Genomic DNA, 26345 nt, shown 5'->3' with positions numbered 1-26345 from the left:
TCTACACTTTTCTTCAGGCATGTGCATGGTTACATCCATTTGAGATGGAGATATAGATGCTGCAGTAGCTGCCAGGTCACCTGCACTCTGACTAACTGGAAGATCAGACATCTCCTCACCACTCACATCCTCACTGGGGCCGGAAGGCTCACCGTGAACATTCGTGTCTATGTATCTCAGGAGAGCTCCTTCCTGCTTAGATAGAAAAGCTTCCTTTGCTTGCTTTCTTTTTCTGAATGCTGCCCCTCATGACTGCTGTTCTGTGCCAGCTATAGTGGCTCTCAACACTCAATTGAAGGGGACAAATAAACAGGCTGGTAGCAGGGCCTGAGTGAGGGAAGATATCAGTGTCTTAAGGGCCTAACTGGCTCCTACTACTTCAGTTGACTGCCTGTTCTTCTCAAGTGGGTTCAGGGAAGCAGCAGGAAACAGGAAGCTGCCTGAGAAGCTGGTGTTAATCAGTTCAGGCTCCTGGGGGTGCTAGAGAGGTACATAAGAGGCTCCTCCTCCTCTCTCTCCCTGCAGCTCCTGCTGCTTTCTGTTATTCCCTCTCACCTTTTCTCCTGCATTGTCTCTTGTGCCTGTTATGTCTCTTGTGCCCTCCTTCCTCCACCATCTCTGTGCACCTAGAGCAGAGAGAATACATATGCACCAGCAGCAGACAATTTTCTACACTCTGGGTCCTAGTGGCGCCCCCGCCCCCACCCCCACCCCCACTGTCTGGCACCTGAGGCAGCCACCTCAGTTCGCCTCATGGTAAGGCCAGCCCTGTGGTCAAGTTATAACCTCTGAAAATGTTTCAGATTACACATGATCAAGAGGCTTGTTGAGAGTTTGGCAGCTAAATTCTCTGAAGAGTCCATCTGCACTGAGCATGCTCTATCCCTGCACAGCTGCTATGTGCCAAACAGACTGCACATGTATGCTCCATCCCAAGGCTATAGGGGCTGAGCAGGACTTTCCCTGCAATTGTTCTTCCTGGCAGCTGAGAGCTACTGTGGCGCAGAGCACCAGAAATGAGAGCAGAAATAGTGTCTCCTGTGCTTTCAATGTATCCATTGCTTGCCCAGAGGCAGTGAAGAGGAGGAGGAAGCAGCCTGACTTGAATGAAGAGTAGTGAGGAGCAAAGACAAGGTGGGGATAGAAGCAGAGAGTCAGAAGAGGACAGGAGCAGAGGGAGACAGACATAGGAGTTGGTGTGTGGAATTGATAGAAGCAGAGGGGAACAGAGACAGGATGGGGATAGACTGAGGCAGAAGGACTTATAACCACTAGGGAACATTCCTCTTAACAACCTGGAATTGAACCCAGGATTTCTGAGTCTCAACATTATTGCTTGACCATCTACAAATAGCTGTGAAACCCTCTAGGGGCTGCGAATAACAGTCCGCTTCCACCAGTTGCTCCATAAACTCAGGTAGCAGTGATCTGTGCAGAGGATCTAAAGGTTCTAAAATGAAACATGGGTGTCAATATGTTTCACATGATGGAATTTCTATTTTCTCAGTTTGCTTTTTGAGAAATCTAGGAAATTACACACACAAGATTACATTAAAAGAACATTATTAAGGTTGCAAGGTCAAGCAGTCAAAAGTTACGAAATGCCATAATGCAACCTTAATTCAAGTCCCTTGTGTGCATGCATTATGATGCATGATTTAATTACATGATCACATGCATATTTTTCTGAATAATTTAACATAGTTTTTTTGTATGCAATAGATAAATAAATAGATCCCAGAAATCACATATTCGGTGTAAATTTAGGAATGGTTTCCATTTGGAGTCACAGATGTCTATCTTGGAACATACAAAATTGTAATGCGGTACACAACAGTTGTGATGTCAAAATCACAGCATATTTCATTAGCAGATGATAAGATAATAACGGTGACATTCTGTAGATTCTGATCTGACTGTTCTCTTTCCACATTCCTGAAATTTTGGTTTACCCATTGCATCCCTTGTATAGGTAGCAATTTTAAATTAAGGTTATGCAAGTGGAAGTGAAGTAGTATTTTAAAGCAGGTGGAAAGGTGTTTTTCATGTGCTGATATATGTACTTTGTAGTAACGTGCAATAAACTGACCACCGCCTACATTCCTGAAAGTATTTGTCAGGTAGTTGCCACAGCCAGAGGCAAGATATCTGACTAGACAGAACTCTGGTCTAATCTGGCTTGGCAATTCTTGTCTAGTTGAACATTTTAGAAATCAAACTGTGGCAAAAACATATTTATGAGTGTAAAAGTACAAAAAATAAAGAGATATGGACACATGAAGCTATAATGGATAGATTTACAGAATTTACTGGGCTCCCACATATAAAATGAGTATTCTAATAGAGAATAAAAGTTGTCAGAGTTGCTTGGATATGGCTAGATTCTTTTGGACGGGGACTATTTTTTTGACTGTACAGAGCCTCAGATAATGGGCCCATGATCCTTGACTGGTGGCCTCTAGGCACTAACATAATACAAATAACAACAAAACAACAATTTTACATATGATTCAGGATTGCTCCATAACAACTATAGTCTAGATTAGAATACTGTACTTACCTCATACTAGAAACCAGCACTCAGAAGAACATAATATTCCCTTACATTAAACCCTTCCTGAACAATTACCTTGCCAAAAATCAATGGAAGAAGCAACAGCTCAGAACCATGATGCCACACAACAGGCTACGAGTAGAACTACACAGCAGCTGAGAGTGTGCTTCCCAGTGTGGTTAGACAGACACACACTAGCTCTGCTCCAGGTAGCATGCTAAAAATAGCAGTGTGACTATGACAGCATGGGCAGCAGCTCAGGCTAGCCGCTCAAGTACAATCCTGCCCAATCCTCTAGGTGGCTAGCTTCTGCCACCGCCCGTCCCTCCGCAGCCACATTGCTATTTTTAGTGTGCTAGCTCAACTAACGCTAGCATGTCGGTCTACCCGTTCTGGGAAGCACCCTCACAGCTGCTGTGTAGACAAACCCTTAGCTTGATGAACTGCAATGAAAATCTGTGCTGTGCCTAGATTTGTGGTTCATTAACCTTCTATATGTAGCTCTTTTTGTGTGCTACAAGATTGACATCTATATGGAAGCCATTCCTCAATTTACACTATGAATAAACAATTTCTAGGATTATAATCTTATTAACCATTAGGCCAGATAGATGCATATGATCAGCTAATATTAGAATTTAGGAATCAACAATTCTTTCCCGCCCATAGCTCCCCCCAACACAGTTTTTCCGCCTTCCGCCCCCCACTTAGAATAGTATTAATCATTGAATTATATTGACTCAAACTTTTTAACACTAGACAACAGACATCGGTATAAATAAAATAGGGTGGTATAGAGCCAGATATAATTACATTTTTTGCATATATTATTGTGAATGAATACTATTTCTTATTTTAAATGAAAATTCAGTAAAACCTGATTCTCAAAAGACAAATATATAACTATTATTGCTTTACAAACCATTTCTAAACTTCATAAGTGAAGTTCTGAATTCTGTCTTGCTGTTACCTAAAAGCCTTCAAAACAATGTGTTTTCTAGCAGTGCAATATCAGAATCATGTTTTCATTCTCAGGTTGAAATGTAATTATACTACAACAGTTTCACTTTTTAAATTCTGTTTCTTTGACATTACTAAGTAAGAACGCTTGAAAATATATCATGAAGTACCGCTATTACAGCAGAAAAAGGCAAACATTTATATATACACATATACCTTTTGAGAAAACCTGTTGTTTGTTTGATATTGTTCTGAAACTAAACACTTTGCAGTATATGAAGTACAATCTATTAAAGTTTATGATACAGTAAATAATAAAATCGCAAATTACCTCAAGACTAAGGCACGAACTATCTGCAAGAGTTTGCTGTTTCGATGTACATACAAACACATTTTCATGTCCTATTAATGTTTAAAATGCCATAAAAGAAAAACTACATTTACCTGTTCATTGTTAATACTGATAATTTATCTTTAATTCTCAACATTTAGGAAACTGTTAATGTAAAAACATGTAAGAACCTCCTGGGCCCTCATTTATTTTGCTTTTTTACACTTAATGTATGGTGATTTTAATGCAAAGATTTTTAGACTTCATAATTTAAATGGTGGACATATTACATACCTTAAAAGTGGAAAGACCATACAGTCTTGCAGTGTGAACAGTCTCTTGGGAAATATTTGTAATGTTAGTTATGAAGTCCTCAAGGTATTTACAAGCTTGTTCCAGGTGTGTTGTGTTTATGATGATTTGCACCAGCTACAAAAGACCAAAATTCTGGTAAAATGCCCTTGCATCAACAAATATCATCTGATTTTTTTAAGAGTTATTGCTTTCAGCCACTGCATTGCTAGTAGATAATTATAGTATTACAGGATACAACTGAATAACTGCCAATTTTAAAGTCAGAATGCAAATACTGCTCACAAGTCGTACTACAATTTAAAAACAAAAATTATAACCATCAATTCATTAAAAAGAAATTCCATTTTATATTGTAAGACTGTTACGATTAAAAAAAGATCACCATAGTCAAATTAATAATTCCATACCAGAAAAATCTCTGCATTACATTAAATGTTACGGTCACAAAGTGAAAGTCAGAAGTTAGGAAATTTCAAAGTTAAGATTGCACCCTTGTGCATAAACTATGACCCCAGTATTATATGATATTCTCTTTTTCTGCTGGACCCATGTCCTTGTTAGTACACAAAACAGACAGGGCTTAGTGGATGAAACAGCATTTCAACATTTCTTAAACCATCATTGTACAGTGTGTGGCCCCATGCCTCATTTACTGGATGGCAACCAAACCCTGCCCAATATAAAGGATTCTTCTCTCTCTTTATAGTCTTTTCTATGGCCCTTATTCATTTTAGTAACTAAGCACCTCAAATATAATAAAGATTTTATCTTCACATCATCCCTGAGAGTTCAGGAAGTACCCTATTTTACAGATGTACAACTAAGGCACAGAGAGATCATGTGCCTTCCCAAGATACTATAGCACCCATAGAACCCAGATTTCATAGCCTCAGCCCAGTTCCTTTAACTGCAATATCATTCATCAGCTTTCAGTAGACCCGTGCTGCCACCATAGCACAGCATATAACTGCAGGGAATGAGACACCAGGCTAAGAGCTCATCTACACAGTGAGTTAGTGCTCTGCAAGTCAGGACATGATCTACAGCACACCAGCTTTCTGTGCACTAACATCCCATGTGATCACAGCCACAGCAGAATGAAAATCCTAGCGTACACCCCACATGGGATATTAGCGCATAGCTAGCCAAAGAACTGTATATTCACCCCCTGGCTTGCTGCACACTAACTTGCCACGTACACAAGCATTAATTCACTTTTCAATCCTGTCTCGTTTTCAGTCCAATACACACCCTGAATGAAGCTGGGATCCTGTGGAAAAAACAGTATGTGATCATGTAATAAAATATTTTATTGCAATGCACACACAAAAGGAGGACAGGTGGTGTAGGGAACCTTAACTTTGTTGTTTCTTGAACTGAATGCTTCACTTTGCAGCTGTAATTGTGTGTGTGTGTGTGTGTGTGTGTGTGTGTGTGAGTGTGAAATTTCCTATTTTTAAAAATATTAAGAAAGAAATTCCACCATGTTCTTCTATTTGTACATAGCAGAAGAATGCTCTGCACTGAATAATGTGCAATCAATGAGGCAGGAGCCCTTAACTTATTCCTTGCACACCTATGTCTTATTGAACAGGACTCCTTCAATGCAACCCTTCCTTCAATATGCATCCACATATAAATATATATTTCATTAGACCCAACACTCTACAGCGTTGTCATTTTCATATGGAAATATACATCTATACATCTTCCTCTTTTTCTATTTCTTGAATTTATACATAAAAGTGTTTCTTGTGATTTAAAACCAAACAAACTATTACATTTGTTAACCTGATATAAAGCTTAGTACTACAATATAGCTGGATTTATGAAAACATGTTTAGCAGTAACTGTCCTTTATAAAAAAAAAATCTTTGGGCTATGTATTTCATAACTTACCTCTGTTAAACCTATGTGTGGCTTTTTGATGAGGTTTTGTAAACAACTACTTAAAGTTCTTGTTAGCAGCAAATTTGTAGATTTTCTAAGCATATCATCTATTTCTGTTGAACTGAAAAACAAAGTTTTGGATACCGTTAAACCGATACTAAAGTTACAATACTTTAATTGAAATATTTAGCACCTTTACATCTTCACATGCTTAGCATCTTCAACATGGCTTACAAACATTAACAAACCCTCTCTGCTATGGTGGCTCCAAGGTTGTCTATGACTCTTCCTCATCTCTGCCTTGGTCACCTTCTTTTACATGTTTGGATACTGAGTCTATTTAAATGACACCAACATCTACTGTCCTTCCATTGTTTCAGGCCTTTCCTCCGTTCTCCATTGTTTTCCTCCTGCCCTAGTTATTTTCTCCTTTACCAACTCATGGCTGTGCCACAGTTTAATATTCAACATATCTCAGAATTATATCCTTTTAATTAGATGGATTTAAAATCCCAACACCAAAATCCAGGATCAAAATTACTCAAACACTCACTGCACTTATGCTATATGAATTTCTGAGCTTGCACCAACAGTGCTTCACAACCATTTAGGAAAGGCATTGACTGGGTTATCCGAGTATTTTGTGGTATCAGATGTTCAGGCCATGTAATCACATTTACTAGTAACCTGTCAGTCTCCCCATAAAAATCCCATTGGTGGAAGTGATGAAGTCTAGTGGTTCCTCATTGTCACATAAAGGTAATGTGTGGTGATCAGAAGGCAAGTGGGAGTCAGGAAACTTCTATACATGTTGCAGAAATAATATCTGTCTATGACTTGGTTACGTAGTTAAAGAAATTTAATCAGCTTCAGTATAATTAAAGTGACTAATCTGTCCTCTTCTGATACACAGCAAGGACAAAAGTATGCCTTTCACATCCTTTTCAACAGAATCAGGTATCAGAACATTAACCTGCTTCCAATCTGAAGTGACTGGTTGGGAGTTCTGTAACCAGCCAATCACAAGGAAGACCTCTTTCTTTCTTTTTTTGGCTTCAGAGGGGTGCCTCCTCCCCAGTATCATTGCTGCAATGAATAAAACATTCCCTCTAATTCCAACATTTAACACCACCAAATAAATAAATAAATAAATAAATAAATAAAGATAAAAGCCACTACATGTACTGGTAGGTCATGGAACTCCATAGTGGGAACTAATCACTGGCCAGGAAAATTGTGTCAGGTGAACAGAAACACACACTACTAGCACTGTGTCACCAGCAGCTAAGCAGTTTAAAAATCAGAAACATAGGAACTTTTATACTGGATCAGACCCAGTGTTGGTAGAGGTCTCTGGTAGAGGCCAACACTGGATGCTTCAAAGGAAGGTGTAAGAAACCCTGCAGTGGGCAGATATGGGGTAATCTGCTCCCTTACAAAGGCTTCATCCTAATCCAGAATAGTAAGAGATTACCGTAAACCCTGACATACCTTTTTTGTTATTATTAACTATTATTATTTCTTATCCATATAAACATCCAGTATCTCTTTGAATTTTCCTAAATTCTTGGCTTCCATGTCTGATGACAATGAGTGCCACTGTCTGGTTATACATTGTGTAATATATTTCCTTTGATCAGTTTTGAACTTGCCACCTTTAAATTTCATGGAATGTTTGCTTTTTTGACCATACTGCACATTGAGCAGAGGTCTTTATGGAGTTGTCCCTTTTTTGAGTTGATATAGTCAATTTAGAACCCTAAGAGGTGCACAATCAACACACATTTCCCCCTTCAATGAGCATTACTTTGTATTTATCAACACTGGACTTCATCTGAAATTATTTTGCCCATTCACCTAGCTTGCCTAACTCTCTCTGAAGTCCCTCAGTCTTCTCTAGTCTTGACTAATCTAAATATCAGTGTCATCTGTCAATTGTTCCACCTCACTGCTTGTCCCTCTTTCCAATCATTAATAAATATATTAAACTCTAGACGCAATACAGAATCTTGTGGCATCCTGGTGTTAACCTTTTGGCATGATGAATTGGCATTTTTTCCTATTGTTTTCTGTCTCTTAGCCAGTTTCTGATCTGTGACAATATTTTGCCTCTGACCACATGACTATTTAGTTTCTTTAGTTGCCTCTTGCGAGGGACCTTGTCAAAAGCTTTTTGAAAATCTAAAACTATGTCAATCTGGTTATCTGTATCAAATATTATTGACACATTCAAAGAATTCTAATAGATTAGTGAGATACAATTTTTCTTTGCAGAAATCATGCTGGATAGCCTCCATCATATATTAATTATTCTATTTCAAGGATCACCCCAAAGCCATTTTAAAATAAGTAGAACATTAGAGTATTGGAGGGTACCATGGTAGCTGTTTTTAATGAGGGATTGCATATTTTTGCCAGCAGTTCAGCCACTTCATACTTCAGCCACTTCATACACACGCCTCAGCACTCTTAGATTTACACCATCTGGGCCTAGTGACTTGTTGCTTTTTAAATAATCAATTTGTTCCACCACTTCTTCTGGTAACTCAATTTCTGATAGAACCATGTTTTTATTATCAAAAACAATCAGGCCTGGAGTATGTATCCCTCTAACATTCTCTATGGTGAAGACTGATGCAAATAAACCATTTAGCTTCTTAGCAATGTCCTGTCTTCCGTAATTGCTCATACACCCTGGAAGAAAAAATCAGGAAACCTACCTGGAGATCATGCCAGAAGTTGATCCAGTGAAAGATATTACCTCACCTACCTTCTCTCTCATATCCTGGGATCAACATGGCTACAAAATGCTGTTACTTTAAGACTAAGTCAAGAAAACAGCCACTCCCTTTTGTGTCCTCTAAGAACAAGCTGTTCCAAGAGCAACCATTAAAATCTTGAGAAATTGCTTCTCTAAATTTTGTCATATTGTGTAACTTGCCTGGTTTATATATAGGTCATTTTGTAAAATTTTGCAGCCTCTTCAATCTCTCTCAATACTGTGCACTCAATATCTTTTTCTTATTCGGGATGCCCTACTAACACATTTACATTCTTACCACTTAGGTTTTGTACCCCAAGATTCAACTGTGTGGTCTTATCATTCAACATTTTTACACTGACAGATTCTATGGAATATTTTAGATACAGTGCTACTCTGATGGGTTTTTAATATGAGTTAGAGTCTGCTGGAAACTAATTTGGATTGATTTACTTGATCTATACTGTGTCAAACTGCTAATAGAACCCAATGTTGTTTGACAGAGCAGAAGAAATAACATGGGTGCAAAACACATTTAAGTAATGAACTAAAAATGATTGGTTGCTCAGAGTAAGTCACTTTCCAATCTACACACCCCGAATCCTTTCAGGGGCTCACTCTCAGCTTCTTTTCACTTTTAAAATTAATAATCAAGGCTGGGATTCTCAAGGAAGCCTAACACAGACACCCAATTCCCAATGAAAGTCAATTGGAGATGGGCACTTAATTCCCTCTGCTCCTTTGAAAATCACTGCCCAAGTTTCCAGAATATATTTGGCAATACTACTGCTGAACCCTGGTGATGACTGTCCTGGAAACAGCTCTCATATTCAATCAGAAGAAATGCTTTTTCTAATGGTGGTGGTGATAGTGGTGATAATCCACTGCTGCAGAGGAAGATAAAGGAGGCCAAAAAATTAAAGGGCATGTAAAAGAATGATTCTGCCCCTCTTTTTTACATGCTTTGAGAGCTAAGAAATTAAAAGTGCTATATAAGAACTAGAAATTATTATTTGTAATTTATGCTACAAACTGACGTATTCAGCAGACAACAAACTGGATTTAAAAACATCAAGGTCTGGATTCAAGCCACTGCCATATTTTGGACATCGCTGATTTACAGGCCAGTCCATGCACATTTTAAATGTTAATCACTTTCCTTAATTTTTTTAACCTCTCACAGATCTAATGGATTTTTCCAAATTATAGATTTTTTCCATTGTCTATGAACTAACTCATGTTGCTCAAGATTGCACTGCAGATTAAATATTCTCTCTTCCCCCATGAATTTTTTAGAAATATGTAAGTCTCATATATTAGATCTAGGAATTCTTAATAGAATATATAATTTCAAAATGCAAATAATAATTTGAAGGTGATCCATTTCATCCTTTTATAGCCATACACTGTAAGAGTTATCATAAAAGAGCATAAAAACAAACAATTGCAAAACTTTACATTTGTCTGAAAGATACAAATAGAATTTCAATACCTCTTTATTACACTAAAGTCAGTAAAATTAAGTATGAAGAGTTTCTAGAATTCAAGTTCAAAAACTACAAACGAATGTTAGACAGCTTCCTCTCCCCAAATCTGAGTATTTCATCTCTTATCAGTCACGTAGACTTTGCATCTTTGATTTCAAGCAAATTCTTCCAATTGGCAATAACCTGTGGCTGGCTTTCAAGGCATCTTTAAATACTTATTTTTCAACATATCAAATGTGAATGGGAACAAAATTAATAGTAGTGTTAAATCGCTCAGCTACTGCAAATTTTACATCTCCAGAAAACTGCAGTTGCTATTTTCTGATTAAATTTGTACAACACACCAACACTACTCTTAAGAAATAGATCAGGCAAAACACTTAAAAGCAAAACTGTATCTTTAATAAATGAATCACCATCTGAACACACTCATCTCACATTACAAAATCTTTGAAATCCACATTTTTATATGGTATAAAGAGGTGTTGATATAACAACAGAGATTCGATGAGACATTATACCTATAATTATACCTTGAAATTAAGCCAATTTTTCCTTAGTCTTGGAAGGCTAACAACCAGACTTGAGGAATGGTAATTCAAGACTCAAGAGTCCCAGTTCCACTCATAGAGACATGTCACTTAACCTGAGCCCTAACTTTTTTAACATACTCACCAATGAGTTAGCAACAGTAGTGGAACAAAGTCCCCAAACCCAGTGCTCCAAATAAATGAGACACAGATAAAATGCCAGCTTATACCCATTCAGGACAGTTCCCAAAAGAATTCACATTTACTACAAACATGCTGCAACAATACAATGGATTCAGAGATCAACCTGGGAAAAGATAAAATCCTTCACAAAAAGCATACACAGTACTTATAGTATAAATATATACACACATCTGTACATACAAATATATACACACACTCAAAACTTGTGGAACAGAAAGAGAGAAAACACCTTTGAGAGACACAAGGTAGGAGAGGTAATATCTTTTATTGGACCAACTTCTGTTGGTGGAAGAGACAAACTTTTGAAAGACATTACCTCACCCACATTGTCTCTCTCATATCTGGGACCAACAGGGCTACAATATTGCAAACAGTATCTATCCGACAGATATCCAGGCTGTGTATCTGTTTACAATTTGGTAATGCTTATAAAGATTGGCATGACAAGAAAACATTTCTGATTTGAATTTACAAAAAAAATGAGTGTTCCATGATCTGTCTCACAAAACACCCTATTCACCACCCAATTACCCAGTACCACTAACTGAATTTCAGCACTGATGCAAAAATCTGTTATTTTTAGCTCTTGGAGGTTTGTTAACATAGCAGTTAGGAAAGAGTAATTTGTGTGTTTAATGAGTCACTGTTTAGATATGGGGGTCAACAGGCACTCATTAGTACGTGTAAATTATAAACAGTATCAATTAAGAATGTGTGAAAGGAGAGTCATTTACATTTGTTAACAGTGCAAAAGTGGATGACCAGCTGTGAATAGCAAATTTGAGCCTTCAAGACTAATCTACAAATGTTATTTTATGTAATTAAAACCAAGCTGGGCTTTTTTGGGGGGGGAGGGGTAGCAGGGGGGAGAATGGAAGTGTTGAAATATTTTCCACTGAAGAAAGTCATTTTGTAGAGCTTTCTCTTTAGTTTATATTTAGTTTTGTTTTATCAGAAACTCTCTCTCTCTAAGTGACTTCAAAGAGAATCTTCAAAGTAAGAACAATTTGACATACATTCAAGAATTCTGGTCCAATGTAGGGATGGGAGACCACATTATTATTTTATACCTGCATATTGCACCATTAGTGTGCATAGTGCTTTGTATAAGAAGTAAAGGTATGTTTCTTGCCCCAAAGCACTCACAGTCTAACTACGACAAAGGCAGAATGACTGGGGGAAATAAATATCTGGCAAGATGGAAGAAGAAAGTAGATAAATAAGTATATGAGTATGCTATGGTTTTACAGTATGCATCATGTTAATGTGGACACAGTGACAAAATGAGGATAGACACATGCATGAAATTAAGTGGCAGAATGCAACTTTTATTAAACTTTAACACAGGGGAGGGGCACTACCCACCCATCATTCATATTCTCCTAGACCAGACATTTAATTGGTTCCAAAGCCAGAGTTAAGAACATAAGAACAACCCTACTGGGTCAGACCAAAGGTGCATCTAGCCAGTGGTGAGCTGGAGCCGGTTCGCGCAAACCGGTTGTTAAATTTTGAAGCGGTTTTAGAACTGCTTGTTAACCCGCTTCCCTGTGAGGAGGGGGCACTGCGACTTTGATGGACTCCAGCCGGGACGTGTGCAATTCCTCCTCCGGCCGCCAGCGGTGCTGCGCTGCGGGAGCCATGTGGGCCGCCACCTGGCCCTGTTACTGCTGCTGCTCCCCCCGAACTCTGGCCCTGAGGCTCCCACTGCTGCCTGGTGGGTCCCCGGCTGCTCTGCTGGGCCTGGGCTGTGTCCTGCTGCTTGGACTGCTCCAAGACACTCTCCCCGTGAGTACCCATACCCCCTGCCCGCAGCCAGCCCCTGACGCATCCCCTGCCCTGCCCGCACCAGCCCCGCACCCTCTGCCCTGCCCGCACCAGTCCCACACCCCCTGCCCTGCCTGCAGCCAGCCCCGCACCCCCTGCCCGCAGCCAGCCCCTGCCGCATCCCCTACCCTGTCTCCAACCAATCCCTGCCACACACCCCTGCCCGAAGCCAGCAAGCCCCGTACTCCTCTGTCTCCAGCCAACCCCTGCCACACCCCGCTGCGGCCCTGCCCGAAGCCAGCCAGGCCCACACCCCTCTGTCTCCAGCCTGCCCCGCACCCTTCTGCCCTGCCTGCAGCCAGCCCCTACCTCCAGTCAGCCCCTGCCCTGCCTCCAGCCAACCCCACACCCTCCGTCTCCAGCCAACCCCACACCCTCCTGTCTCCAGCCAGCTCCGCACCCCCTGCCCTGCCCGCAGCCAGCCCCGCACCCCCTGCCTCCAACTAGCCCTGCTCCACGCCCGTCTGCAGCCAGCCCCACGTCCACTGGGGCCCTGCAGTTCCCAGGGCAGTAACCCTGCACACCTGCTTCAATGAGGGGGGCAGGGAGCAGCTGGGACCCACATGTGCACACCCTAGGGTGACCAGACAGCAAGTGTGAAAAATTGGGACAGGGGGTGGTGGGTAATAGGAGCCTATATAAGAAAAAGACCCAAAAATCAGGACTGTCCCTATAAAATTGGGACATCTGGTCACCCTAGCACACCCCCAGGGAGTGGCGGGGACCCACACATGTGAAATGGAGCTCATTTCTAGTTCAGGCCCATCTTGTTTAAAAAGAACTTTAGGTAGGGTTAACATACATCTGTATTTTCCCAGACATGTCAGGCTTTTTGGTTCTTAAATTGCCTCCCGGGATTCCTCCCAGGAAAATACAGACGTATGGTAACCCTATTGGTACAAAAAATACATACTGTGGCACATCCCTTAAATCAGAACTTTTTATAGGGAACCAGTTGTTAAGATTTTGGCAGCTGATCACTGCATCTAGCCCAGTATCCTGTCTTTCAATAGTGGCCAATGCCAGGTGCTTCAGAAGAAATGAACAGAACAGGTAATCATCAAGTGATCCATCCCCTGCCACCCATTCCCAGCTTCTGGCAAACAGAGGCTAGAGACACCATCTCTGCCCAACCTCGCTAATAGCCATTGATGGACCTATCCTCCATGAAATTATCTAGTTCTTTTTTGAACCCTGTTATAGTCTTGGTCTTCACAACATCCTCTGGCAAAGATTGACTGTGCATTGTGTGAAGAAATACTTCCTTTTGTTTATTTTAAACCTGCTGCCTATTAATTTCATTTGGTGACCTCTAGTTCTTGTATTACATGGATCCTTACTATAAAAGCCCAGGCAGGGCTGGTGCAACCACTAGGCAAACTAGGCGGCCGCCTAGGGCGCCATGATTTGGGGGTGCCAGAAAGTGGTGCCCAAAAAAATTTTTCACACTCCCTGCACAGGGGCGGTCCGCGGCCGGGCCAGGGCAGGGTTTGCCTTGAGGGGCTTGGACGATGCTGTGCAGGGAGCGGGTTCCGCTCGCGGCTCCAGCGGGGCGGCCAGGGGCGCGGGAGGAACCGGGGGGTGAATCTGGGAGCTCCCAGCCGTTACCTGCTTTCTGCTGTTTCCTGGGCTGCAGCTGGTAGGAGCCCGTGCCCCCCCTGCCAGCCCGGAGCCGCCTCCTCCCCGAGCCCCCGAGATCTGTGCTCTGATCCCCAAAACAGTCCTTTCCAGATCCATGGGGGGGGGAGGGCAGGAGGGACTCTAGCCACGTGCAGGAGACCCAAGGCCATTTATTTTCATTAAATATGTACACTAAATAATGAAATTAATAAATTTTCAATGTGTATTAATTCTAATGAACAATGCCACATCATGCAGTATTCATTTTTGAAAGTTTATAATAAGCGATACTCCGGGGGGAGGGGAGGGAAGAGGGGGGCGCAAGGTAGAAGTTTCGCCTAGGGTGCAAAATATCCTTGCACTGGCCCTGTATAACCCGTAACTGGTGCCAGGGTTACAGGGCTTCAGTCCTTACCATATAACCTATAATGCTGGGCAGGCTTTCCTCAGCCTACCCCACACAGGAGTCAGCTCTGTCTGAGTCCTAGCACACCCTCTCCCGCATGAAGGGGACAGAGGGTGCACCTGGGAGGGGACCTCGGTCCGCAAAGGCCACAAGGTTTCACCCTATCACATGAGCTCAAGGCCCAGCACCAAAATCCCAGGTCTGTTACCTCTGGGAACATTCATTTTATTCTCTTAACTGCCCTGGAAACAGGCCGCAAATTGTGACAAACAAACAACTCCACCCCAGTACCTCAGTTAGGCACTAAGTGTGTTCCTGCTCAACTTACTGTAGCTTGAAGGTGCTGCAAGGAAGGCAAAAAACACCCTGGTCCTCTGCTCATGGAAGAAAAAAATTTGTTCCTGGCCCTCTGAACAGGCGTTTGGCTGTCCCCCTTTCACTGCTGGCCCCATCAAGTTCCCCCATCCATTGATGCAGGTGACTGGCATTTAACTCAGAGATTCATTGATTATAAAGCCAGAAGGACCACTGTGTTCATCTAGTCTGACCTCCTGTATAACACAGGCCATAGGACTTCCATGAATTAACTAGAACAAAACTTTTACAAATGATAAATATTCATCTGTATGTCATTTTCCCTTTTCTTCTTGCACTCTATTTAAGTTTTCTCTATTTTCACTGACCCTCTCAGAGTAAAATTTCTACAGCTATATTGTAGATACACCTCTACCTCGTTATAACGCGACCCGATAGAACACAAATTCGGATATAACGCAGTAAAGCAGTGCTCCGGGGGGGGGGGGGGCTGCGCACTCCGGCAGATCAAAGCAAGTTCAATATAACGCGGTTTCACCTATAACACGGTAAGTTTTTTTTGGCTCCCAAGGACAGCATTCTATCGAGGTAGGTGTACCAGCAAAACCAATCTGCATTAGCAAAACAAAGAGCTTTTGCTGAACTATCCAGTTCCGGGTTACTTTTTTCAACTACTGCATGATTTTTTAAAAGAAGAAAACCTCCATAAAATTCAAACCAGTAAATATTGTCTAACATGATACTAAAATTGTAGACAGTTTTCTGTGCAAAACTATCATACACATATGATATACACATGCTACATTTGATCACATTATATGTATGTCTCATTAACTTCCAATTATGAAACAAAAACACGCACATGCCAAGATAATGTATATATACCACTTTATCAATGCTTACCTGCGGTGAAGTGACTCTGAAAATTTAAGGCTTGCATAGATAAACTCCTTAACCTGGATATAAATCTGAGGCACCGATTGAGACATTGGGAGTTTCTTTGGGAAGGATTGCTATGGAAACAAAACATTAATTCTACATTATATTTCAAACTTTGATTCTAACTAGATATTCACATTACACGTGGCAATCTAATAAATGCCAAATACTATAATTTAAATATTTTAATCCAATTTATTTTTGTTTCTGCTTTTCATCAAATATAAACATGGGCATGTATTAGACTGACCATCACACTTATGAAAATAATTTATAACATAACAGAAATTATTTATTTGTATTACAATAAAACCTAAAAATTCCAGACAAGATTGAGACCCTACTGGACAAACACACAGTAAAAACAGTTCTTGCCCAAAAGAGCTTTCAGTCTAAATAGGCCAGAAAAGGACTAGGGAGGGAAAGAGGCACAGAAAACAGAAATGTTTCTTATCCTACAGTAACTGGAGTTGTTCAAAATGTGTTCTCTCTATATATATTTGACTCTTGGTGCATATGTGCCTCAGGCACTTGATTTGGGAGTCTTTTGGTCAGCACATCCATTGGAGCTGTCATGCGCCAAGCGTCCTTGTGCTCCTGTATCGACAGCATAAGGGGTGGAGTAGCCCAACCACCACTTAGTTCCTTCGCTACCACAAAATCCAGATATTATAGGACTCTCTAGTACTAGGGAAGAAGGGAGGACTGTGGAAAATACATATATGGACAACACATCTCAAAGAACTTCAGTTATTGTAGGGTAAGCAACTATTCTTTCTTCTTTGAGAGCTTGTCCATATATTTATGTCCATCCCACTCTTGGTGACTCACAAGCAGTGACCTGATCTAAGGAGGTGGGTTCTCATAGTATAGTTAAAGAGAGGTTGCAGTACAGGTCTGCAAAAGAAGCATCGTACCTCGATGCCTTTCCAGTGGAAGAGTGTTTTGTAAAAGTATGAATCAGACTCCAACTGGCTGCCTTGCAGCTGTCTGAAATGGGTACACTGTACAAGGAAGTGAACTCTAGTAGAATGCAACCTAGTCTAAGCTATAGGATCTAGACAAGTTATGTCATAACAAGCCTTAATGCAACCCTAAACCCATCCTGGCTGACCCTTTGCTGATACTGGCTGACCCTTTGTTCTTTCAGCAGATGCCACAAATAATCACAGGGAAGCCCTGAAAGATTTCATCCTTTGTAAACAGAAGGCTAGGGCTCTTTGAACATCTAGAATATGCAGCCGATCTTTTCCCTTACTAGGATATGACTTAGGAAAAAATGACAGAAAGTGGATTATTTGATTTATATTCAAGTCTGTAACTACTTAGGCAGGAATTTGGGATGGGTTTTAAACGACACTTTATCTGGGTGAAATATAGTACGAGGTGGATCCACCATAAGAGCCTGTATCTCCCTGATCCATCTGGCTGATGTAATTGAAACCAAAAAAGAGATCTTCATAGATAAATGCAATAGAGAACAGGATGTCATGTGTTCAAATTGGGGCCACTTTAATCCCTGGTAAAATCCCAAATTGGGAAGAAGATTTCTTTCTGGTGGAAAAACCCTAGTGAGACCTTGTAAAAATTTTGTCATAATAGGATGGGAAAACACTGTGAAGTTTTTGACAGGTGAGTGATGTGCAGAAATTACTGCTAAATGCAGCATAATAAAGCTAATGGCCAAACCAGAGTCTGTTAGCAAGAGTAAGTAGGTCTAATAATGACAGGGATCTGAATGACAATAGGGTGCAGCTGCCTTTGCTCACATCAGATTGAAAATCTTTTCCATTTAGCAGTGTAGGTCTGTCTGGTGGAGTCCTTTCTACTATGGATTAAAATGTTCTGTACATCCAAGGAACATGATCTCTCTATGCCTGATATTCAGCCAGCAGCCAGGCCAAAAGATGTAGGGAGACTGGGTTTGGGTGAAGGACATTTCCCTGGTTTTGAGCTATCAGGTCTGGCAGAAGGGAAAGAATCTCTGGAGGATAAACAGACAACTGCACTAACTCCGGGTATCAAAAATATCTTGGTCAGCTGGGAACAATCATGATGAATCTGGCAACATCCTGTCTGATCTGATCTCCCCAAGTACTTTGGGGATCGGGGCAGGGCAGGGGGATGGTTTGGAAGAAAAGGATACATGAGATTTACAAACTAAGGAATGAGAAATACATTTTAAGGGACCCTGGACATTGACTTCCTTGGAGCAGAAAATAAGACATTTCCTGTTCTTATGCACCACAAACAGACCTATTGCTGGGTGACCCCGTTCCCAGATGGTGATATAAATCAGAGTCCTTGATTTTCTGACCAAAAACAAGTCTGCTAGAGCATTTTGTAGACTCGGGAGATGAGTCACCATGAGAGATATCTGGTGATGGATACACCAGGTTCATAGTCAAACTTTTTCCTGACATATAGGGATTGATCATGCTCCTCCCTGCTTGCCTGTAACATGGCTGTCATGTTGTCTCTCATAATGTGAATCGACCTCCCCTTAATGAATAGTAGGAACACAGCACAGGCATTGTAAATTGCTCTGAGCTCTTAACTCATTTACAGCCAGTCAAATCTCTTCATGAGTCCAGACACCTTGTGCCTGGTGATCATTCACATGCACTCTCCATCCCAGAAGAGATGCATCCATCGCTGTGATCTTGGTTGGAAGGGATAATGAGAAGAGTACTCCCTTGCACACCTCTTTGGAGTCCTTGTACTTTTTCAGTGACATCAGGACGTCTAGAAGAGACCGACATGACCAAACGATGCCTGTTCAGAACATATACTGAACTCAGCCAACCATGCATGCAGTGTAGATGCAGTCTGGCATGCTGTGTGAAGAACATACGGGAGGCCATGCTTCCAAGTCCCTACTGTAGTGTGAGGATTAAACTATATTGGAGTAATAAGATTGGCCCTGGTGTTGAATTTGTCGAATAAGATTGGCTCTGGCTGTCCTAGAGAGTCTATTATTGCATCTATGAATTCTATTAGTTGCGGTAGTGTTGATCTGGACTTTTCTTTGTTGATTCTCAGGCCAAGAGTAAGGAAGAGATGAAGAATCTGCTATATGGTGGTTTCCACCCTGCTGCAGCAACTTTCCCCAAATAAGCCAATCATCCAGGTACAGATAGACTATTATAGTTTTCCTTCTTAGGTAAGCAGTGACAACTGTTAGGACCTTGGTAAATATCCTCAGCACTGCAGAGAGGCCAAAGGAGACGACCGTGTATTAATAATAATTTTGTCTTACCTGGAATCTTATATATTCCTGTGCACCAGACATATGATGATATAGAAGTAAGCATCTCGCAAGTGTCGGAATTATGGATGCTAGGGTTACCATTCTGAATTTGAAGCAGCAAATGAAGGTGTTGAGGATCCTCAAATCCAGAATGGGATATTATTTCCCCTACTTTGGTATCAGGAACTAGATGGAATAAAACTTTTCCCATGGTACTGAGGCAGAACTTCTTCTAATGCTCCAAGGGACAGAACTGAAAGCATCTAATGATGCAACAGCCACTTCTGAGATGAGCCCCTTAAGAAAGATTAGGAGGAAGGTAGTGGTAGGAACAGTATGGAACTGGATGGAGTATCTGACTGAGACTATTTCTAAGACCCAGTGATCTGTTTTAGTTATGCTCCATGCATCCTCAAAGAAGTAGAGAGAATTCCCAAATAGGGGACAGGAAGAGTCTAGATCCTGAGAACTGACTGAATTGCAACTCCCGACCAACCCATCAAAATGGTTGCTTGGGTGCAGATATATATATGAGATGAGAACATAGCTGAGGTAGAAGGTCTCTTTCTCTGATGACACTGTCCCTTATTAGGGGCTCTGAAGCTCTTTGATGGAAAAAGTGCCAGATGAAGGTCTCTGTCAAGGTGTTCTTTGTTTTTTCTTTGGGGCAAATGGGCGTACCCAAGAGAGTAAAGGATGGCCGCCTGCAAGGAATGAAGACTTTCATACTTTAAGAACATCAGAAGCAGGAAGCCTGCTAAACAACCAGTGGGGCCCCTCGATGACAGAGATAGAAAAGGAGCGCTTAAAGAGGATAAAGTCATTGCAGAGAAACTAAACGAATTCTTTGCTTCAGTCTTCACGGCTGAGGATGTTAGGGAGATTCCCAAACCTGAGCCAGCTTTTGTAGGTGACAAATCTGAGGAACTGTCACAGATTGAAATGTCACGAGAGGTTTTGGAATTAATTGATAAACTTAACATTAACAAGTCACCGGGTCCAGATGGCATTCACCCAAGAGTTCTGAAAGAACTCAAATGTGAAATTGCGGAACTATTAACTAGGGTTTGTAACCTGTCCTTTAAATCGGCTTCTGTACCCAACGACTGGAAGATAGCTAATGTAACGCCAATATTTTAAAAGGGCTCTAGAGGTGATCCTGGCAATTACAGACCAGTAAGTCTAACGTCGGTACCGGGCAAATTAGTCGAAACAATAGTAAAGAATAAAATTGTCAGACACATAGAAGAACATAAATTGTTGGGCAAAAGTCAACATGGTTTCTCTAAAGGGAAATCGTGTCTTACTAATCTATTAGAGTTCTTTGAAGGGGTCAACAAACATATGGACAAGGGGGATCCAGTGGACATAGTGTACTTAGATTTCCAGAAAGCCTTTGACAAGGTCCCTCACCAAAGGCTCTTATGTAAATTAAGCTGCCATGGGATAAAAGGGAAGGTCATTTCATGGATTGAGAACTGGTTAAAAGACAGGGAACAAAGGGTAGGAATTAATGGTAAATTCTCAGAATGGAGAGGGGTAACTAGTGGTGTTCCCCAAGGGTCAGTCCTAGGACCAATCCTATTCAACTTATTCATAAATGATCTGGAGAAAGGGGTAAAAAGTGAGGTGGCAACGTTTGCAGATGATACTAAACTGCTCAAGATAGTTAAGACCAAAGCAGACTGTGAAGAACTTCAAAAAGATCTCACAAAACTAAGTGATTGGGCAATAAAATGGCAAATGAAATTTAATGTGGATAAATGTAAAGTAATGCACATTGGAAAAAATAACCCCAACTATACATACAATATGATGGGGGCTAATTTAGCTACAACAAATCAGGAAAGAGATCTTGGAGTCATCGTGGATAGTTCTCTGACGATGTCCACACAGTGTGCAGAGGCAGTCAAAAAAGCAAACAGGATGTTAGGAATCATTAAAAAGGGGATAGAAAATAAGACGGAGAATATATTATTGCCCTTATATAAATCAATGGTACGCCCACGTCTTGCATACTGCGTACAGATGTGGTCTCCTCATCTCAAAAAAGATATACTGGCACTAGAAAAGGTTCAGAGAAGGGCAACTAAAATGATTAGGGGTTTGGAGAGGGTCCCATATGAGGAGAGATTAAAGAGGCTAGGACTTTTCAGCTTGGAAAAGAGGAGACTAAGGGGGGATATGATAGAGGTATATAAAATTATGAGTGATGTGGAGAAAGTAGATAAGGAAAAGTTATTTACTTATTCCCATAATACAAGAACTAGGGATCACCAAATGAAATTAATAGGCAGCAGGTTTAAAACAAATAAAAGGAAGTTCTTCTTCACACAGCGCACAGTCAGCTTGTGGAACTCCTTACCTGAAGAGGTTGTGAAGGGTAGGACTATAACAGTGTTTAAAAGAGAACTGGGTAAATTCATGGAGGTTAAGTCCACTAATGGCTATTAGCCACGATGGGTAAGGAATGGTGTCCCTAGCCTCTGTTTGTCAGAGGGTGGAGATGGATGGCAGGAGAGAGATCACTTGATCATTACTTGTTAGGTTCACTCCCTCTAGGGCACCTGGCATTGGCCACTGTCGGTAGACAGGATATTGGGCTAGATGGACCTTTGGTCTGACCCAGTACAGCCGTTCTTATGTTCATACCTCTGTTAGAAGAATTTGTAGTCAATCTGCTACCCTTCCACTACACTTTTAAGTAGATCTTTGAAATATTTGAAATAAATCCAGCTGAGACAGTATACAGGGGAGCACTGCTTCACCTACGAATGATAATGATATGGCCACAAACATAGTTACATCTCCAGTCTGAGGCAGCTTCTCCTCAGAAATTTCCCATGAATCACAGAATATCAGAGTTGGGAAGGGACCTCAGGAGGTCATCTAGTCCAAGCCCCTGCTCAAAGCAGGACCAATCCCTAGACAGATTTTTTTTGCCCCAGATCCCTAAATCGCCCCCTCAAGGATTGAACTCACAACCCTGGGTTTTAGCAGGCCAATGCTCAAACCACTATCCCTCCCTCAAGCCAGGTTCATGTGCTGTTAATGGAGAGATTGCAGTTCCTGACAAATACGAGAGTAGGATATCCCTGTAGGTGGTGGTATATAGGTATGTCGTCTTGGGTGATAAGAACCCCCAGGATTCCAATAGGGCCATTTTAGGATGTTATATGGATGGAGACCCAAGGACCACAGAGGAGGATACCGGGGAGGTCTACCCTTATTCTCCCGACGGGATATGGATCTAAATGAAACTCTCAATTCCTTTTCCAACCCATAAAATTTGTAGGAAGTTGCCCTAGAGAAAAAAGTAAGGGATTCCTGTCCACTATGCTGAGACTCAGAAGATGAGAAAAATTAATATTCAAAGTCTAAGGGAGGGGCTGCTAAACCTGAATTACTTGGTGTCAAGGTAGCCACTGATTTAGCATGCCAATACAGTACCAGCAGTCCAGTACCATGCCAATACGGTACCAGAAGTCCAGTACCAGCTAGTAGTCAATTTGGGCTGAGGAATCTCTTGGGAATAGGATCTGTGAGGTGACTTGGACCTCTTTTTACTGGAGGTTTTAATAGGAAACCTGCCTTTCACTTTACCCAAGGAGTGATGCTCCTTTCCTTGTGAGGACTTAGATTTAACTGTCCTACTGAGTCCAAAGTTGGGGCATTAGAGGACGGGGCTCAAGAGCTCCAAGAACCCATGCTCATAGAGGCACTCCTGTACTGATATGCAATTTGTCCAGTGGAGTCAGCTGTACCCTGATCTTAAGTTGGTCGCATAGAACAATCCAATGAAAACAGCTATACATGAGCCTCCCTAGCTTTCAAAATCCTTTTAGAAAAGGATTTACAGATGGAACACATGCTGGGGATATGAGATTCCCAACAACAAAAAAGGCACCTGGTGAGACCATCATGTATAGGTATTGCTGCCTTGCAGAAAGGATATTACTTAAAATCAAGAGACGTGGAGTTAGACACCCTGAAGCCCCAGTGTTGGGAAGAAGATCCCAGTAAGGGAAGAAAATAAAAACTTCTTCAAACTAAAATTTATCAAAAATGTTCCAGTGTACAACTAATTCTAATTAACTATTCCTAAACTGACACTAATATTTACACAAAACTGGAGAAGAGTAAACAGCTAAGGGATGTGTCTAGATATGGATACTGGGTAACTCCATCTCGCAACCACAGGTTGGGCTGCTCTGCCCTTTATGCCCTTGGTATAGGAGCACAAGGACACACTCAGGGCACAAGTGTGGCTCCAAAAGACACTGTTGGCCAAAGACTTCAATCTCATGTGTATGAGACAAGTACACACCAAGAGTGGAACATTTATATGGACAAGCACTTAAAGAAGAATTGTGCAGTTCTCAGATCAAGGAAGTTAAAAAAAAAAGTCCAAATGATATACAATGGTTGAGATTTGCACAGCAGCCTAGGGGATTTAGACACAAATATTCCATTAATTTTACTGTGCATACATGCTCTAGGCTGCTGTGCAAATCTCAACCAATACGTATATATTATTTCATTTAAATATCATAATACAATTTCAAATTAATGATAAATATATTTTGTAAGCCATAGTAATTTATAAGAAATAACATATCACACTGATACTTTTTACATTTATGTTGTACTATAAAAAGAAAACAAAAATTTTATTAAACCCCAAACAACAGCCTTTTCTGTATGGAATTCATTATAATTGAATTCTCAATGACCATTGACTTCTGTTGACTGAAGAATTTAACCCATCTGCAAGGACAATGATAATTCACAACTGGCATTACCACAAGACAGTTATCAGGTCTCTTCACACAAGAAAATGGAGGTAACAACAGATCAGTGTCACCATGTAATAGTTATGATGTAAAAAAAGTTGGATTACTTAACTTGACACTCTTCAAACCATACCTCTCAGCCATCAAACCTACCAACATGTGGGACAAATGGCCACAATGTGGGACATCCGTACTGTGCTGTGCATCACACTATCACTGACCGATGATCATGTACTGTTTTAACTACAAAACCTGTTTCTCGCTGTGTGAGAACTGAACAGACCATTAAAAAAAAAAAAGAAAACTGAAAAAAACAAGTTCTATCATGCCATTAAACAGACTCCCCACATGGGTTATCATCAGGGTTTAAATCTAGAACCTTCAGATCCTCTACCACTGGACAGACAGGAGTAGTTGTTTATCCTCTGTGAGGACCAACCACTACAGGAGGCCACACTACCCACTTTCCCAGTGGGTAACACAAGAATTTGCTAGACAGCAGGAGAATAACAGTGATCAGAAATCATGGGTTGTATCCCTGAATGTGAGAGGGGAGTGTAACACAGTGATTAGAGATTGCATAAACAAAACATTACAGAATTAGCACACTCAATCTAAAAGTCAATATAACTAGGTGCATAAGACTTGGGTTTGCCATATTACAGATCTGGTCCCTATTCCCAACTATGCCTGAAGTGGCATTATACAACCTCTGTTAACTTATTTGTAAAATGATGCAGGCTAATATTTGACTGCCTTGTAACCCTTAGGCAGCACGGGGCTCTCAAGTATATGGGAATATAAACAGCAGTCAACAAAGGCAATATCTTAACTCATGGCCTCCTGGCTCTTAACTCAGTGCATTTTCTCCTAGGACACTGTGAAGAAGTTTCTCGCATGTCTGCAGAACACTACCTGCCTTTGTGGTCAAGTAAAACAGACAGCCTGATTCCACCAAATTGCAGAATGTCCTGCAAAACCCAGTACCTTAGAGAGGGATGCTTCAAACAATGGTCACCAAAAAACTAAGATACTTTTTGTGCAAGGGCCATGAATGTACGCATTATGCTATATGAATATAAGCATATGTCAATTTAAGAACACACAAGAGCATTAGCTCTATCTGGAGAAGAAGTAATGGATACACAAGAGATAAAACAATCTAGAGCATGTTATTTTTAATAATATCCTGCATTATGCAGTGCTTTAGATCTATAGCTCTCAAAGATCTTTACAAATGTGTAGGAATCATTATCCCCCATTGTACAGATGAATTAGCAGAGTCGTGCAGATGTGAAGTGACTTGCCCAATCCCTCAAAGCAGGTCAATAGCAGAGTTGGGAACAGAAGCCGCAACTCCCAATTCCCACCTGTATTCTCAAGCATACTAGACTGCAGCTAAATACCAGACTGAAATCTGGTCCACAGAAAAATCTATAAACTGAGTGTTGTTCAGTTTAAAATGACAGTGCCTTTCTGAGTTATAAGTCAAACGGAAAACTAATGGGTCATAGAATGCATTCCCTTTTTAGTGAATGACAATCTACCCTCATTGACAAAGTACTCAATTTTGAATTCTCATGGCTCATTTATATGCATAGCGGATGGTCTAAGATTGTGTATTTGTATAAGTAATAGAACAGTTATAGTGGTTTAATACAATATAAAATTAAGGCACCCTATTGGCTAAGTCTGTCATGACAAATACTATTCATAAGACTGAATGTAAGACCTATGTGGTGTGCTATATATTGCTGATATTGTGTTTTATTTATTTGTTTCCAATTTTGGTATTGCTTTATTATTATACAGTTAAGAAAACTGATTATTAATAAAAAATAACAATTTGAAAAGGTAAACGTAGTATGACAGTGAGTTAAAGTACTATCAAAGTCATGACCATCCTAACATTTTTAATAGATTGTTATAGTCCGGGGTCAGCAATGTTCGGCACGCAGCTCGCCAGGGTAAGCACCCTGGCGGGCCGGGCCAGTTTTATTTACCTGCTGACGCGGCAGGTTCGGCCGATTGCGGCCCCCACTGGCCGCGGTTTGCTGTCCCGGGCCAATGGGGGCGGCGAGAAGCCGTGGCCAGCACATCGCTCGCCCGCGCCGCTTCTCGCCGCCCCCATTGGCCCGGGACGGCGAACCGCGGCCAGTGGGG

The 26345-nt window shown here is 41.0% G+C and overlaps 1 protein-coding gene across 1 annotated transcript in view; it reads right to left on the bottom strand.

Moving 5' to 3' along the window:
* The window catches only part of EXOC6 (exocyst complex component 6), a 176942-nt gene that overhangs the window by 78054 nt on the left and 72543 nt on the right, over positions 1–26345 (bottom strand). Inside the window, exons 15-17 of the mRNA XM_065408079.1 lie at positions 16104–16213; positions 6060–6171; positions 4140–4274 (exon numbers count right to left, since the gene is read on the bottom strand). Coding sequence (XP_065264151.1) covers positions 4140–4274; positions 6060–6171; positions 16104–16213 — 357 coding nt within the window. The remainder of the gene's footprint in view (positions 1–4139; positions 4275–6059; positions 6172–16103; positions 16214–26345) is intronic.

This window comes from Emys orbicularis, chromosome 7, assembly GCF_028017835.1.
Source record: "Emys orbicularis isolate rEmyOrb1 chromosome 7, rEmyOrb1.hap1, whole genome shotgun sequence".
Lineage (NCBI taxonomy): Eukaryota > Metazoa > Chordata > Testudines > Emydidae > Emys > Emys orbicularis.
Note: the sequence above shows the minus strand (reverse complement) of the source record. Positions and strands in the feature narration are given on the sequence as shown.